At 35.2% G+C, this 18,727-nt stretch overlaps 1 protein-coding gene across 3 annotated transcripts in view; it reads right to left on the reverse strand.

The window, feature by feature from the left end:
• Positions 1 to 18,727, reverse strand: part of HERC4 (HECT and RLD domain containing E3 ubiquitin protein ligase 4) — a 94,089-nt gene that overhangs the window by 73,175 nt on the left and 2,187 nt on the right. For 2 of the 3 annotated variants that reach the window (XM_074232369.1, XM_074232370.1), the window contains exon 2: positions 18,286 to 18,587. In XM_074232369.1, coding sequence (XP_074088470.1) covers positions 18,286 to 18,511 — 226 coding nt within the window. In that variant the 5' untranslated portion in view covers positions 18,512 to 18,587. Of the gene's footprint in view, positions 1 to 14,754; positions 14,923 to 18,285; positions 18,588 to 18,727 lie in introns of those variants that run through there. The other variant, XM_074232371.1, reaches the window with a different exon arrangement.

Below are 18,727 nucleotides of genomic sequence, written 5' to 3' on the forward strand. Positions count from 1 at the left end.
CTGTCAGATTGGTGAAGATGACAAAAAGGAAAAAACAATGTTGGAGAGGATGTGGGAAGATTGAGACATTAATGCACTGTTGGTGGAGTTGTGAACTAATCCAACCATTCTGGAGAGCAATATGGAATAATGCCCAAAGAGCTATAACACTGATCTTTCCCTTTAACCCAGCAATACCAACACTAGGCCTACATTCAGAAGAAATAATTAAAAATGTAAAAGTCCCACATGTTCAAAATATTTACAGCAGCTCTTTTTTTGTGATGGCAAAAGAATTGGAAATTGAAGGAATACTCATCAGTTGGAGAATGGCTGAACAAGTTATGTTATTTAATGCTATGGAATATACTGTTTTAAAAGAAAGCATGAATGGTTGGACTCTAGAGAAGTATGGAAAGAATTACAGGAACTGATGCTAAGTGAAGGGAAACAAAACCAAGAGGCCACTGTACACATTAACATCAACTATGAAGGATGCAGTTCCTCTCAGCTATTCAGATCTAAGCCATGCCCATTCAAATGAAAAAACAAACAAATCAAAAATCACAGATTCTGAATGAACACTGTTCACTTTTTCAAAATTTCTCTTATGTTTTTCCTTCTATCCCATGGTTTTCTTTCTTTTCCCTTAGTAGGGATTCTTCATACGCAAAATGACTAATGTAAACATACATGTTAAATACAAATGTACATGTACAACATTCACTAGACTGCATGTCACTGAGGGGAAGGGGGTAGAATGGGAGGGTGGAAAAAATTGTGTAACTTATAAATATGCAAGTGGATGAATGTTGAAAAACCTTCATAACACATAATTAGAAAAATAAAATTTTTTTAAAAAAATGCTGCTAGGAGGAGCAATGCATAGAGTACCTATGTAGTCAGTTAAGACTCATCTTCCTGTAATCAACTCTGATCTCAGATACTTACTAGCTTTGTTTCTCTGAGCAAGTCACTTCACACTGTTGGCCTCATCTGTAAAATGAGCTGGAGAAGGAAATGGCAAACCACTCCAGGATCTTTGCCCAAAAAACCCCAAATGGGGTCACAAAGAGTCAGAAAGAGCTGAAAAAGAACTGAACAACAATATCACAAAAAGTTTCACTTTGTCTTTCACTGATCAGAAACCAAATCCATAAAGTGAATTAATTATGTTGGTTTCAAGTATTCACTTTCTGGAATACCTAAAAGATTTTGGTTATTTCAATATAATAAATATGAGGGGGGGAAAAGGCAAAAAGAGCCAAGAAGTCATAGTAGCTAAGAGCAAATACTAGTTGCCCTTTATTCCACTTTCAAGTAATATATGAGCTCCCCTCCTGGCAATCCCAATTACACTATTCCCTCAAATGATACAAATAGTTATCCCTTTATAACTTGACAGTTATAAAGAGATGCTAAAAAGTTAATTAAAGTGCTGAGAATAGACAAAAATAAAAGTTTCTGGCTTCGAGTAGCTTATATTCTACTGGGGGGGGGGGGGGATGGACAAGTATATGTCTAAGTTGATACAAAATATATACCAAGTGTGAGGAGGAGAGGGGAGCTGGGAAGGGGCACAAGTTGAAGCCTTGAATGGAGCTAGGTATTCCAAAAAGGAGAGAAAGGAAGAGGGACATGGGCTCTGAGATGTAAGAAGTGCTGCAGGAGCTTGAGAGAGAAGGTGGCTAGAGAAGTAGATCTGGTACAATCTGGCAGTATCTGCACTCTTCTGGTCTAGCTTTTATGTTCCCCAAATCAACCCCAGGGAATGAGGAGGTACTGACATAAAATCAATCCTTCTGTAATAAATATATACTAACAGGATCAGAGCTATCCTGTTCTCGAAGCACTTTTTCCTGATTTTTCATTTCAATCTTTCCCTGGTTTGTCTTCTCTACTGGAAGTAATCCAGTGAAGAAGACCTTTCCTTCCTTGGGGTTCTGGTTCACTACTGTATTTCTATATTTAACTCCAAGGTCAGATCCCTCCAAGTTCAGGTGCTCTGCTCTATTTTTGTCTCTTTTCCCACCTGTCCTTTAGGGGTAGGAGGATGCCAAATCTTGTTTCTCTTTCCACCTTCTTGGAGATGTGTTATTTTTGAAGATCCTGCTCTTTCTCCACCTTCTGCTTAATCCTTAGTGAATCAAGAATTATTGAACAAAGGACTACAGTCATTCTGCAGGTGACATGCTGGCTTCCTCTGCCATCCAAATGAACTTGCCAATTCAGTAGTGAACTGGCCTGTCGATTCTGGAGTTTGACAGTCATTCAACTTCTCTGGAAAGCTGCTCACTGGACAGTAGGGACAAAGGGACTTCCAGGGCTAAGTTTAGAAGCAATAGAAGCTTCTAAACAAAGAAAATTTGTTTAGACAAGTACAATTTGCCCATTGCTAAAACCACCCTCTTGCTGCCCCATTTTTGTATCCCTACAGCCCAGGGCAGAGATTTGGAATACAGAAGAGCTTGATTAAAATCTGAATGGAATTGAAAGAGAAAAAAGATGAACAATGCAGATAGTTCTTGCTTTATGTAAACTCACATTAATCAAATTCAACTTTACATGAAGAATTATGAAAGAAATCCCACATCGGAAAAAAATTCCAAAAATTGCTTCTACAAAGCAGTCACTATAGGATAGTATGGTGCAGGCAGCTAGGAAGTATCTCTATATCAGTTCTCAAAGCACAATACTATGCCTCTCTCCATATGCTCAATATTGATCCTTCTATTTTCACCATGGTTGACAATAAACGTGCCCTCGAGGATCAAAGTGAATCATCTTGAAAATGTAAGCTAACAGACTTGGAAATGAAAATGAAAATACGAAGGAGGATAAAAACTGTCACAGAGAGTATATGGACTTAAGTTTGTGAAGATGAGTCCAAACACCACAGGAAAAGATACTACTCAGAAAAAGAGAGAGAGAGAGAGAGAGAGAGAGAGAGAGAGAGAGAGAGAGAGGAGCATCCAAAAGGCAAGTGCCTATCTGTCAAAACAAGGAGAAGGTGCTAGTCTAGAGATGGAGAAACTATTAATGGATAGAAGACCAGGCTCAGAATATTCTTTTAAGCTTGAAGAAACTGCAAGCCATGATTTGAAGCTTCTTAAAGATTTAAACGTAAAGTATCCTGAAGGAACACAGGTATTTACAACAAGCAGTAGCTACTTTGCTCAGTTTCAAAACTGCAACATTTCAAAATGTGCAAGTAATCAGGAGAGCCTGCTAGTACAGAAATCAGAGCAGCCAAGAAGTTCTCCGAGTTCCTGTTAAAAAGAATAATAGATGAAGATAGTTGGTGAAACAAAGCTTTAATGTAGAAAATCCCAGCCTATTTTATCAAAGAAATGTTATCTCAAAGCTACATCTTGGTGGAATAAAAAACTATGCCAAGGCATAATGCTTCAAAAAATAGAAGAACATTTCAGCGTGGAAGGTATGCTTCTGTTCTTGTGCATCACTCAGATAATCCTGGAGTACTGAAAGGAATCAACAAGGTAACACTACCTGTCCATTATTTCATTAACCCTAGTTCTGAGCAATGATCTATGTATTGCTTCATTCCTGAAGTTAGGTAATGATAATGGCAATCAAGAGTACACTTAACTTGGATTATTTTAATGAAAATGTACATGTGATCTGTTGCTGTTGAGTGTCTGTCTCTTTATAATTATGACTCATAGACATAGTGTCCATTGGGTTTTCTTGGCAAAGATTTTTTTCCTCCAGTGGTCTACCTTTCCGCAAACATCACCTCATACTACAACCTGTGTATCAGGGAGTGATATCAAGTTTTTATCTGTATCTAAAGTTGAACTTGCCTGGACAAATCTAAGTGTGTAAATTCACAAACTTGATATTAAAAGATTTCTGAAAATTCTACATTTATCACACAATCTGAAATATTGCTAAGGTATGGAAATTCGTAATAGAAACACAGAGTTTGGAAAAAAGTTTGCACTCAATTCATTCCAATTTTTGATTTGACAAACTAGATTGTAAAATTAATACAAAAACTAGACCTCAAAAGTGGATGAGAATGATGTGGAAATGTTGACTTGAGTCTCTTGGATAACTGTAGAATGCGGAGAATCTGACTGAGCTTCTAGCTGCAAAGATTGCAGAAAAAGAAGCTTCTGAACCAAAGGTTGAATGAAAAGGTTCACAAGAAAATAGCTGGCAAAAACATTTCGGTATTTAAATTAAATTTTTTCTTTAAATATTAAAGAGATACAATATCATCAAGATTTTTTAAAGTTCAAAGACTAGTTGCTTGCTATAGTGAAATATAAAAAAACAGAAAGAGAGCACCACTTACTGAACATCCCTCGATATTTTCAAAAAAAGTTGCACCGTCAACCACCAGTGATAAAGGCTAGATGCAGTGGGTGGGGAAAGGGCAACATACTACACCCATATTAACTTTATTGTGCATACTTTATCATTAACTTTACCTTTCGTTTGTTTGTTATAGTATAGGATTTAATATGTCTGCATTTTAGTACATTTTATGATTTATGTAAAGGTATTATTTTATGCATGTCTTGTTATATAGCCTAAGTGAAGTGGTTGGGGAAAGGCAAATTTGTATTATTAAATCACCTTATCTAGACTTCTGTGAAATGGGTCTACTTCTGTAAAAGTAAAGTCTTGAATACATTTGGGCCAGAGATCTAGGACTTCCCCTAAGGTTCCCTTACATTAAATCCAGTGCTCTGCCTAGAACATTACACTGCTCTACAACAACCAGACACACTCTGAGACTTGTAAAAGGGAAAAAAAACAACACTGACCCTAATAATATCCTGTGTTTTGTATACAAAAATGATGCTCCTGACCTATAATAATATGGTCAAAGAACTGCTTATAAAAATTGTTGTCCTGTTCAAAACCTATAAAAGAGGTGTTTGGGAAACAATGTAGTTATTATGATGCTATTTCTATCCTTTTATCTATAGGTTTCAAAGGTTTGCTAAAGTATTAAATAAAGCTTACAACTATCTTGTAAAATGAAATATGCATTGCTATTCCTATTTTAGATGGCACAGAAAAAATACCATCTGAGACAACTTAATGAGTCACTGGTGGAAACACGTATTAAAAATAGAGTTTCTGATTCATAGTTCTAGACACCAAAAGTTTTCCTTAAAAGGTTTCAAGAAAAAAAAAACAGTAAATAAGAGATCTACTTTTCCTTTAAATTTCTAAAGTCTACACAAAAATCTTCAATTTTTAAAATCCTTTAGTTATACTTGTGCTTAATATAGTAAATTTTCTAGTAGTCCAGAATCCATAGGAAGTTCATATTATTACATTTTAAGGGTTGTGTTTTGAAGATGCTTCATATTTAACTGCTATGAAAAAGAAACATTCTAAGTAAATAAAATATCAGGAATTTATTCCCCAAAATTATGTTTATGATCAGAATTCAGTACAGATTCAATTCAATGTTCTAAACATTTATTAAAAATAAAGTCCTCATTTTTATTATTTTTAGTGCTATAGGTCTTACAAGGTCTACCACATAAGGATATTTTGCATTCTTTACTAATTATTTCATGAAGTTGAGGAAGCCCTACTCTGAGCTAACATCAACTTGCTGTTTGCTCCCCAAGTGTTCCTGGGAGTGTAGAGGCATCAGTCAGTCTACGTTGGCCTGAGAAACTGCATGTGCAGCTGGGAACCCCAGGGATAAGCAGATCATTCTGACTGCACAGTCTAGCAGTTTCCAAGGGAAAAGAAGGTGGCTGATGCCATCGACTTGGTTTTTCCTTTCAGGAGAGGTTGTGTTCTTTCCTCAATCTTTACTACACTTTTTCCTCCCATGCTACTCCCCTTTAGGTGAAGATTTCTGATATTTCTTCCTCCCTTTGTCCTATAGTTTAAAAAAAATGCAAACATCTATATGGAATGTGAACTTTTTGGGTTCCACAGGCATGTTCATTTCTCTTGTAATAAACTTAGTTTTCACATAAGTTTCATAAAATTGTTATTATCTGTTGACATCATCTATGTGAAGCCAAACTTAAAACTGAATATAAAGCATACCTTTGACAAACAGTCCATGTCGAGGCTTGATTTTTAGTTCATTGGTTTAAATGGATTTAAGCCAGATGAATTCCCAAGTCTGAATGCATATTTATCACCATCTCCTCATTAAATTTCTACTTTTGTGATTTGTGGCATGGAATAAGGTTGTATTGTGATATTCTATTTCTTTGGAAATTTGTGATTCAGAAACAATTTGGCTTCTGAATTCATTATTCCCTCAATGGGACCAAGACTTCCAGACCCACTAGAAAGAAAAAAATTCCCAAAACATTTTTTGATGGATATTTTAACCTTAACATAGAAGTCTGGATATTACAGGTACATCTGATTTTTTTCTGACAACGGTTCCAGCAAAGCCTTGGAACAAGAGTATTTCAGCAATTAAAATCATTATTTTTCAATCTTAAGTACTCCAGTCTTTGTCTCACTAGTGAGAAGTGTTATTAATTGTTTTCCTACCTTACAAAAGTCTACATGAGACTGCACAGGACTAAATAACAACCCCTCCAGCTTTCAGATTCTTCTGGAAGTCATTGTTTGTTTTCTAAAGTTTAATTAGGTTATTTTACAGCAACACTTTATCAGCTCTTGCCTGTTTTTAATTTTCATCTACACTCAATTGTGCATTTCAACATGACTGATTCTGTTTCATCGTGGCTTGCATATGTAACAAAACTGAACCTTACAAACCAAAAGCAATTACAATACCTCAAACAGTCAATATATGTTCTTTAAGAGCTGTACAAGAATTGAAAATATAAAAGGGAACAAAGAAACATCTATATATTGCCCAAGAGCTAAGTGAAAGGGAGGAAAGCAGTTCAACCTGGTTTCATCCGGTCAACGTTAGACCTTCTGGATAGTGCAAAGTAGAAGCATACTACATGACCGTAACGGGCAAAGACTAAAATCATATCAAATTTCTTTCTTGTCCCAAGTAATTTGTATATACCTGTCTACATAAAATCCACATGGAATTATTTCATATTAATCCTAGTAGTTCTGATAAAATTAAAAACTTATTTCAAATGAAGAATAGTAATGATACCCAGCAAAATCATAAAACAAAAGGTTGATATTTGTTAATAATTTAGCTATTTAATAGTTCCTAAATATGCAAAATACCACCTAATATCTTTGCGATGTGTCAAGTTCTCTTTTTATTAAGTCCAAAGAAAAGTAAGCAGCGGGTCCCATCATAAAATTTTACCATGTCAGAAATGTTAGGAAAAAGAGAGAAATTATGTGGAAATGAAAATTACTGTCCAAATAATTATATTAGTAACTTTCAGAATATAATTTTACAGATTCTTCATGTACTCATATACTATACAGGTTTTCTGAAAGATACCATCAAAATTCAATGTGAAATCAGAATTCTTTCCTATTTCTTTTTTTAAGTTTTAAATTTGTATTTTAAAAAACCCAAAATAAAGTCTCTACAGGCAGTTTCCTTCATTAACATAACTCATATTTTTTCAGGCCATTCACATAATCCCTAACTTTTATAATTACATGCATATATTACTGTTAACTATATTACCATTTCATGTATTAATGGGAGAGAGTACAGCTTTACTATATTGTTTAAAGAAACTGATAGGAGTTCAAAAGACAGCTGACTGAAACTTCTACAAGCATTAATATCTCCTGCAAAGTAATTTTTTTGGGGGGGGGAAATCACATTAAATTACAAATCCAGAAGTATATAGACAGTATTATTTATATTTCATCTTTAAAAACTCTACACTGCAATACTTTTGTCACAGCAAATTAGAGGCATGGAGAAGGATCTATTTGGAAAGAAACTCAAGTAGGTCTTTTCCTTTCAAAAGAAACCAATCTGAGATGCTTTTTGCAATTGAAACTCTTGCTGACCCTCCAAATTGCTCATATTTCCTATTTCTTTAGGAAAAGTACTTTTTATTCTTACAAGTGGGTTAAAAACATTAATATCCTAGGAGCAGCTAGGTGGCGCAGTACATAGAGCAATAGCCCTGGAGCCTGGAGGACTTGAGTTCAAATATGACCTCAGAAACTTAATTGCCTAGTTGTGTGACCTTGTGCAAGTTACTCTTAACTCCATTGCCTTAAATTAAAAAGAAGAAAAACCCTGATCTTTGGCATTAAAGTCAACACTTGATTCCAGAGTACCCTCCATTCCTTTGGCTACTGTTCACACCCTAGAATAGTCTAAATGTTTCAAAAGGGAAAATCACTCAATTAAAAGGAGCATCAATTAAAAGGAACATCAACAAAGTACCTTCCAGGTATAAAGTCCTAAAGTAATCGATACCAATCCTAAAATAACAGATAATCACTGGATGACCATCATTTGGGAGAAAGAAACATTACAGAATGAAGAAATTCACAGAAGGGAGCAAAGACTGAGTTACAAGAGTTGCTTTCAAACCACTCATCTGATGTCATCTTGTACAAGTTACTTTACCCTCTGGGTCTTAATTTCCTCAACTGTAAAATGAGGAGATTGTACTTGATGACCTCTGGGGTACCTTCCAGATCCTACTATGGAGTCTATATCTCACAAGGTTTTCTTAAGGTAAACCTGATATCAACAAAGTAAACCTCTTAGTATTGTATAAAGGCAAATAACAATTATATGAATAACCAGGAAGATGGCAGGATACCTGAGCCAGTATTTATTGTGCCTCGAAAAGAATATAAAAACTTATTAAACAAGCTAATAATTTAGTGATTAAAGGAAGAGGCTGGTAAGTTCTGGGTCTTAGGTTTCATCACTTGTTCTTCACTACCAGTTACTAATATATGACAAGCTACTTACCAATTTGTGCTTCATTTATCTATAAATACGTTCCCTAAAGTAAGTAAAATTCTAACTACTTATGTTTCTTACATTTTGTATGGAACCACAAGTTAATTAGTATTGCTCTTGAAATTCTTCAGATGTAGGGTCCTTTACAAAACAAAGTATTGTTATATATCTAGCACATCTCTCTCCATTCATCTCCATTTGAAGTTTTTTCCCTACTCTGAACATGCTGGTTCTTATTTACTACTATTTCAAAGTTTGGGATTTTTATTTATTTATTTGTTTGTTTGTTTGCTTGTTTATTTATTTATTTTTGCAGGGCAAATGGGGTTTAAGTGGCTTACCCAAGGCCACACAGCTAGGTAATTATTAAGTTTCTGAGAACTCAGGTCCTCCTGACCAGGGCCAGTGTTCTATCCACTGCACCACCTAGCTGCCCCAAGTTTGGGATTTCTTAAGAATCTCTTCACTACACAGCATAAACTGTTTTTTCCCATTAATAGCTTTTTTAAAAGCCTTCATTTTCCCATATTAATCTCTTCCTGGGGAAGTATGTACAATATACTGGGCCATCTAGATGACATGAATTTGATCTCTTGGTTTTAACAGTTCTGTTTCAGTCATGAAAAAAGATATAGCATAATTGGGAAATGAAGTACTCTTTAATTAAAGTTGATTTTTCCTAGAGATATTCCAAGAGTTGTACTTATTTATAAAATTTTGAATGACTGAATTTTCTTCATACAAAGATAATCAGTATCTTATCAACATAAACACAAAAGCAAAAATTAAAAAAGATAAGCAACTATTGCTGTAGCACAAAGATGTATATAAGTGACCTGAAATCAGACACCAGGTTTTTGGAAGATTCTGGGAAAAGAAAAACCATATTATTTCTCCAGATTTCAATTGTACAACAGAGCACTGAGTTCAGAACAGATGTGCTTTTCACCTCTTCATCACAATGTTAAGAAAGGTAACTCCTGTTAGGCACTTTGAGAATGAAAGTTCTGTAGTAGATTATAATGAACTAATTCTAGTTTATATACAACAAAACTTGCATTTTTACTCTGGTATTTATTTCAGAAAGTTCCATTACTTTAAGAACCATTCATTATCAGAGAGAAAACTAGTTTTCCCTTTGAATATGTAGAAAGAAATGGATTAATATCAAGCACAATGATAAAATGTGTTAATTTTTGCTTTTTATTCAATTTTTATTTAAGTTTATCAAATTCAAAGAACTAAAACGTTGAAGATGTTTTATGACATTAAGGATATGTACTCTCTTCATCTAAGTAAAGAACCTACTATACGTATGAATATTTTAAGATTCAGGCTCTGTGTAGTATCAAAAAAACCATGATTATTACAAAAGATATGTCATAAAATATAAATAGTTATACAAAAAAGAATTATCTAGTTCCCCATGTCCTAATTAGTTGCATGTAAAATAAATCAAGGAAAAAAATTTTTAAGGGTAAGAAGAGGGATACACTTCTACTAGGTCTGTGTATGAGCTCTCAAGTAATGATTCTTGAACAAATGAAGTAGAAGAAAAACATAACACATCACATATTTGAAAAGAACCAAAAAAAGTGTCAGATACTCAATTTGGCTTTTAGAATTTAAACTGAAAAAAAGAAAAGAAAAAAGAATTTAACCCAAAAAGGTAAAATAGGCAAAAAATAAAGATTTTAAAAAAAAAGTTATACACAGAAGGATGAAATGGAAATATGCTATTCTATCTATAATCCAGAAAGTTATCAATAACTGGAAATGACAATGGCATGTATTTATGGTCCTTCTAAGATGTCAAAAAGAAACACATGAAACAGTATGGTGCCTAAGAATGTCCAGAATGGAAACTTCAATTTTAAGTCACAGGAAAAGATTATTTCCTCATACAATAAGCTTTCATTGTGACCCTCAAAGAGACACATGATGAATAAAAGATCTTACCACTACCTCTCCATTTTCCACTGTTCCCTCTAAAAGCTTAGCTGTTGTGGGGAGCTAAAAACCTGTCAATTTCCTTTACAGGAACTTGTTCTTTCTCACAATGGTATTAAATCCTAATGAAGTGGAATCCTATCCTTGGTGGATCTGGTATTATAGCTGGACACATTCAAAATCCAGATTTTTATTTAAAAAGTCAATTAAGGGGGGGCAGCTACGTGGCATAGCAGAGAGAGCACCAGCCCTGAAGTCAGGAGTACCTGAGTTCAAATCCAACCTCAGAAACTTAATAATTGCCTAGCTGTGTGATCTTGGGCAAGTCACTTAACACTATTGCCTTGCAAAAAAAAAAAGTCAATTAAAAAGCATCTAATAATTTAGTTTCTCTAATCTTCTCTCCTCACTGCCAAAAGTCTTTGGAAAAGGAGATGGAGAGGAAACAGGTATTCAAATATTTGATCAAGGAATTAATTCAAATTATTTTGAAAGAATTATTTTACTCTCAAATATGACACTTCTTTGTACATCTTCAGTGGATTAGATTCATTAATATGAGTTCCTTCCATCAGCAAAAATCTCACATATAATTCATGCCCTACTGTCCTGTACAATTCTTGCCATCTAAGATATTCCATGGAACTGTCACAAAGAAATCATTCAACATGGGGAAGATTGAGATGCTACATCTTTTTATAGTTTGAATGTATAAGTGGGACACTCTGAATGTTCATCTTTTCACAATCATCACTATAACCAAACCTCTTCCTTAATATTATTTCTCTTTTAGACACAAAGCCAAAGAAAAATGAAGAGAAGATAATATCCAACTGTTTTTTATTGCTTCTTGATTGTAAAAAAAGCACCTGATTAGGCAGCTAGGTGATTCAGTGGACATGGAGTCAAGAAAATAAGAATCAATTGCAACCTCCAACAATTACTAGTCATGTGAGCCTATTGTCAAGTTACTTAATCACTATTTGCCTCAGTTTTTTCATCTATAAAATGGAGATAATAGCAGCAAATAGCAGCACATACCTCTCAGGGTTGCTGTGAGGATTAAAAGGGACAATATTTATAAAGGGCTTTGAAGATGTTGATGCATTAGAGAAATGGCCACTAGCTATAGAGCAAAATATCCCTTCCATTAAGGCAAAACCACAGATGCTAAAATCATACAAGATTTCCTTAAAAGCTATGACAACTAAGAGAATTTTGTTCTATGAAAAGCGGATTATAATTCACTCTGAGATCCCACAGAACCTTTGTGGCATCAATGACACTAAAGTCAGAAGACAACTCTTTGTGAGCTCAAATCAGGCCTCAGACAATTATTAGCTGTGTGACTCTCAGTTAGTCACTTAACCATGTTTGCCTCAGTTTCTTTTCAAACAAGTTGGAGAAATACATGGCAAGCCACTCCAGTATCTTTGCCAAGACCATAAGGGGACAGTCAGACATAACAGAAATGCCACAACAACTCCTAAATACAATCCTTAATTATCGAAAAGAATTTAGCCTAAATAACCACACGTTTGTTGCCTAATCTATGATATAAAATGTGTAGGAAATCTATAGAGCTGTTCCAGAATAAATACCTTCAAAGACACTAAGGATAAAAATGAAATAGGCCCAGAACTAAAAGAAAAAGAGGTGAGCTAAACAGTATTGAGGAAACTCTTAACAATTCCAAATTTCTCCCTGAAACAAAGGCCCAATTTTTTAATCTCAAGAGTCTTCTGGGGATGCTGAATGGATGGGAAACACACACCATCATAGTCTCAGAAGAATTAAAGCTTTAAGTCACTCAAAGGGCAAAAGAGCATTACACAGAGAGTGAGTAGAACACAGAAATCACCAATAAAGAATTGAAATAGTACAAAATACATAATCAGAGATACGTGATAAGAAAAGGAGGTGAATGATCAAATACCAAGAGCAAGGAAAAACCAGATAGCCATATGTTTCAATCATATCCAGTCAGTGTCAAGCACCAGCAAAGCCCCCCCCCACTCCCCACCCAGCATCTTGGGTGGATCCCAAGAGAAGTTTTATGGCAAAGCTTGAAGAAGCTGTGACTAGGATAAGATACAATCTGCTCCAGTGGAAGGAGGACCATGTCAATGAGTCACAGATGTAGTTCACATCCTTGGAGACATGCTGGCTCTGTCTCTGAGACTCAGTTCCCCACAACTTGGATTCTCTTAAGTTAGTGTTGTTTTAAGATTAACAACCATATAGCACTAACTCAAGAGCACTGTATTAAAAAGATAAGCTTCTTGCCCCAGAGAAAAGATTTAAATTGTTAAAAGCACCATGCAACTTCCTGAGTGAAATCTAGTCTGCTCATCTTCCCCAAAAAGCCTAGAACTAACTCATTGTTTAATGATTATGCCTGGCCCATATGAATGCTCTGATATACTAACTAAATGGACTGGATCACTACATACTTAAAAACAATCTCAAATGCCCTGACTTTTTTCACCAAGCATGTTACCTCAGGAATGGAGAGGTAATATAGTAAGGGGTCACTGAAGAAGTGATCACAACAACCATCCTTCTCTCAGAGAGCACATCTTGCTCTATTTTCTCTTAGTTCTCTATCATCAATGCCACTAGAGCCTCCTTCCACATCCTACAAACTCAGGGAGTTCCTCTTTCATTTTTATTTTCTGGTTCTTTGTAAGCTCCTCCACACAACTCCAGCTCAATAACTCAATAACCTTTATGAAGCACCACGCAGTAAGTTAAGTGCCGAGGGATACAAAAAAGCAGCAAAAGGCAGTTCCTGCTTTCAAGGAACCTGCAGTCTAATGGAGAGACAACATGCAAACAAGTATGAAGAAAACAAGCTACAGGAGAGGCTAGGTGGCGCAGTGGACAGAGCACCAGCCCTGAAATCAGGAGGACCTGAGTTCAAATCTGAACTAAGACACTTAATAATTACCTGTGTGGCCTTGGACAAGCCACTTAACCCCATTACTTTGCAAAAAACCTAAAATGAAAAAAAAGAAAACATGCTATACAAAGAATACATAAGAAATAAGAAAAGTAGGGGTGGCTAGGTGGCGCAGTGGATAGAGCACCAACCCTGGAGTTAGGAGTACCTGAGTTCAAATCCGGCCTCAGACACTTAATAATTACCTAGCTGTGTGGCCTTGGGCAAGCCACTTAACCCCATTGCCTTGCAAAAACTAAAAAAATAAAAATAAAAAAAAAAATAAGGAAAGTAAAGCACCATAACTAAGAGGGTTTGGGGACAGATTGCTACAAAAGATGCAATTTTAGTTGGGATTTAAAGGAAAGCTAGCAAGTCAGCAAGTGGAGATGAGGTATGGGGAATATACCTAGAAAATGTGGAGAGCCCCCAGATGTAGTGTCTTGTTCATGTAACAATCAGGAAGGAGGTCGGCAGATCTGGATCAAAGGGAATAAAGTGAGAAAAAAGGAATGGGAGGAGAGGGTTAGGGTATAAAGGGTCTGAATGATCTTGGAAATAGTAGGGAGCCCTGGAAGTTCATTGGGAGCAGTAACATGATCAGACCTACACTTTGGGAAGGAGGCAAGAATGATCAACTGTGAGCAAAGCTACAGAGAGGTCAAAGAGAAAGAAAAGTTCATTGGATTTGGCAACTAAGAGGTCATTTAGCAACTGAAGTTAAGTTAGAATGACTAGTTCCCCTAGAATGATGAGTATCATTTGGTGAAATGATAAGGTTGGAAGTTGAGTTAAGAAAATGAGTAAAAGGAAGGCAAGCAAAGGCATTTGTTGTAGAAGGCCTTTCCAGCCCTTTTAAGAAGTTAGCTACAGGCCAGGGCAAAGCTGGAACTTCAAGGAGGGCGAGGTCCAGCTGACTCTGGAGCCCAAGGAAATTGTGTAAGAGATACTATGGCAAGTCAACTAATGCAATCTGCAGAGAATAAAAATTGTAAATGACCAAGAGAGATGGAGAATGAAACTTTAGCCATTTTACCATTGTCTTCTCTTGCAAAATCAGATTCTACTTTATCTGAAGGTGCAATGCCATCCATTTTATAAAATCCAAGTCTTGGAGAAAGTTTTAAATGATATGAGCAAGGAGATTAATCTACTGCTGACCAAATATGCACAGATTTTAAGTGAGAGAGCAGCGGTGGATGCTTCTTACATTGAAGAGTTTGATGCAATCTTCAAAGAAGCCAGTACTTTAGAAAACCTTCTGAAACAAAAAAAAAAGAGTCTGAGGCAAAGATTCACAATGACTGCAAATACTCTGCAAAGTTAAAATAAAGTATATATAGAAAAAAAAATTAGATACCAAGTTTTTGTGTATTATTTGTTACGTATTTAAAGAATACTAAATTAATATGCTTTGAAAATATAACATTTTTCAGCTGTCTTTAGTAGTTATAGAAAATGTTTGTAATTTATTTATAGAAAAGATATTCAAAAATTTGTTAGATTTCATAGTTTTTAAGCTAGTTATTAGTTTTTAAGTTTTAATAAGTGACATGTTTCATATAAATGTAAAATTTGGTTAGTCTAAAAAAAAGTTAGCTACAAAGGACAGAAGAGACAGAGGAAAGACAGCAGAAATGAAAGGATCAAGTGAGAGTTTTTTCAGAATGGGGGACACACAGGTATATTTGTAGGCAGTAGGAAATGAGCCATTAGATAGGGAATGAAATTAAGTGAAAAGAATGGCTATGACAGTGGGGCAAATCTGTTAGAAGAAATGGGATGAAATCAGACCTTTTGAACAAGTAAAGGGATTATTAGCCTTGGTAAGGAGTAAGGTTACTTCATCATTCAAGGCATGAGAGAAGACAGGGAGATGACAGAAGATGTCTGAATGATAGAAGAAGAGGGGAGAAGAGGCGATCATGGCAAATGCCTTTTTTTCCCCCTATAAAATACAAGACAAGGTTCTCAGCTAAGAGAACTGGGGAAGAGAGAATCAAGAAAGGTTTGAGAAGGAATGGGGTATGGAAGAGCCACTAAGGAGAGAGACAAAGTTATAAGATTGTCTAGCAGCAATGAAGGGCCAGTTGAAACTGTGGAATGTAAATTTGAATAGACCCAGTCAGAATGGTTCAGCTTCACAAGTGTAGGAGCAAAGGTGTCAAGTGGGGGAAGAGTTAAAAGCTGAGGCTTGGCTAAGATTCATGGCATAGAAAGTGACCACTGGTTCTCAAGGGTCAGGTCAGCAGACCACAAACTTTGGCAGAAACTACACCCAGCTGAAATGGCTGTAAGTACAAGCCCAACAACAAACTGTTGTTTGAGAACAACAGAGAGACAGATTCAGAGCAGCTCACTTATTTTCAGAAGACTAACCATCCAGGGATAGGGTTTTTTGGTCAGAGCAGCTCACAAAGGTCACTTTCTAAGAAGTGGAGGAATTGACTTCTATATTAGGAAAGGGAATACCAAGAGTGATGAAATCACAATCTTTTCAAAACAATTAATCAATGCTTTCTTCTATGATCCTTTCTTGGATTAAATTTCCTAACCCATAGTATTTCTCTTACTTTGAATTCCCCAGTCCACTGTAACATCTTTTCCATTACTGCTTTATAACTAAGTAGCTGTTTCACATATAAATCTTCCCACCTCAAATATAAAAAAAATTACTTTATCTTTTGAAACTTCCACAGTCAAGGATACATACAGCAAGGATATAATGTTCCCAGGTATCTTAGCGGAATACAATATTAACAGTCTAATAGGGTACAGAAACTCAGTCTCTACTTTCAGTACTCTAAAATAAGACTGGTTAGTGTTGGATGTGACACTGATGTCACAATGTCTTCATGACATAACCATACACAACATTCAAGATCATTATCAGTTCTCCAGTGTCTCAGAGCCTCTCCACCATGGTCATAGGACTAAATATTTCAAAATGAAGGAAGACTGAATAGAATGTTCAATCTATTTTGGCAAGTTTTATCTTCCAAAATAAATCTTAAGCCCCAGTGACTATGTGGGCAAATTCTATGGTCCTCCCAATCAATCCCCTCTTCTGCCTGGTGTACAACTCCCAAGAAATAGCAGAAATAGACAGATGCCAGAATATATAGACAGATGCTTGAATGTGTGTTTTGGAAAATCAATGATAGGAAAGATGCTCAAATAAAAATGTACCACAGAACTATTTGGTACAAAGTAGAGAAAAAAGAAAGGCTTGTTTCTGTCTGAAGCAAAGACAATCAATGATTGGGAACTCCTTGTTCATTTTTGTCAATATGGTCACCTCAGTTCTAAAGTTTCAAGACATATGACAGGATTCTGTGACATACCCTTAAGTGTTAGAAATGGTAATTAGCTTAAATCCTGTAATTACATGCTATACTAACCTTTTCTATGATTAAGAAACTTACAAAATAAAGCCAAAGAGAAAATAAAAGCAAAATGAAAATCACCAAAGTTTTTTTTAAAAAGCTTTATTTACAAGATAAAGATGGTAATAAAGATGTAATAAAATACTTTTTTTAAAAAAATCTCTTCATTTAAGGCCGCAGCATTCTATGCTATTCTTAATCCTCCAAAATAGACTAAATAATATCAATTGCTTAATGAGGTCAGTTAATTAAAATGCCTGCCATGTCATTACTAGATTATTAAAGCTAGAAGGTGAGAATGAAGTATAAATCTGAACATCTATTTAAGAATTACTTGAAAAGTAAAGTTTTTCCTGTTACAACAATCATTTTGTTTCCATCAAGTTAATTCATAAGGAGTGTGGAAAAAAGGGGGAAAGAGGGAGAATTTTGCTGAATTTAGTGATGTCATATTATAAAGTATATTTGTCAAAAGAATCCAAATATGAAATGAGGACAAATTTGTCATTAACCTAAATATCATTTACACTTTGCCACATTAAGACACTATTTCTAGCCTCAATTTACTCTTGCCTATTTGAGAATCAAAATTTCAAGTTGACAATATAAAAGTAAATAAAATTCAAGATATGAAGAAAAAACCAAGCTCAATTCACTAAGCAAATAATTATGAAACATTTTAATATAAAAATGAAAATCTTATCACAAAGTGTTCTTGGCTGTTCTGTTTTAACACCTGTGAAATTATATCAGAATATGGCTAGGCAGGCAGTAAGTAGTAGTCATCTGTGGTATTCTAAAAGTGATCATATTATAACCCAGGATAGTGTTTGGCTCCTACTTATATGACATTAAAATTTTGCTATGAAACCAAAACTTCCCAAGAGACGTTTATATCACTGGTAACAGCAAAGACAGACAAATCTTGAGATATTTGGAAAGCCAGAGAATGACACTCCCAATTCAACTTTCAATTCCTACTTAGCCTTATTAACTGTTTTTCATTCCAAATGGAAAACTTAAGAGGAAACTACAATTTGGGAAGTAGATTTTTAAAAGTATTCACCAAAGATGCCTATTTGAGAAAAGAAAGATTATGCTATGTTTCAAAATTTAAGCAGTTATTAAAGACTGTTAAAGCATGCCTTAAATAGGACAAGCAAGTTAGAAAGTTAACTTACCTGGCTTCTTCCTGGACTTCTCATGACCCAATTGTCCTAGGTCATTACATCCACAAGTATATACTGTCCCATCATCCAGGACAAATACTGTATGTCTGAGTCCACATCCTACATCTTGAATCTTTTTATTTATGAAAAAGTCACTTTTCCTGGGCTCTAGTACAATTTCTTCATCAATTCCACCCAATCCTAGCTGTCCAAAGGAAGCGTTTCCCCAGCACAACATGCTTGTAGTATTTCTTTTGATGTTCCAGATTCAATGATTTATAAAACTCCCTTATGAATGGAAGTAGGATGTGTCCCTGTGTCAGAGGAGATGGGGAAAAAAATGTCAACACAGCTTCAAAAGAAACATTATGTCACTAGCCTTTTTCAAGTACCACAGTTATATATTTATTCATAACGCTAAACCCAACACCTTGAATGAATATTGTTCATGTTC

This window comes from Macrotis lagotis, chromosome 4, assembly GCF_037893015.1.
Source record: "Macrotis lagotis isolate mMagLag1 chromosome 4, bilby.v1.9.chrom.fasta, whole genome shotgun sequence".
In the NCBI taxonomy this organism is placed as follows: domain Eukaryota; kingdom Metazoa; phylum Chordata; class Mammalia; order Peramelemorphia; family Peramelidae; genus Macrotis; species Macrotis lagotis.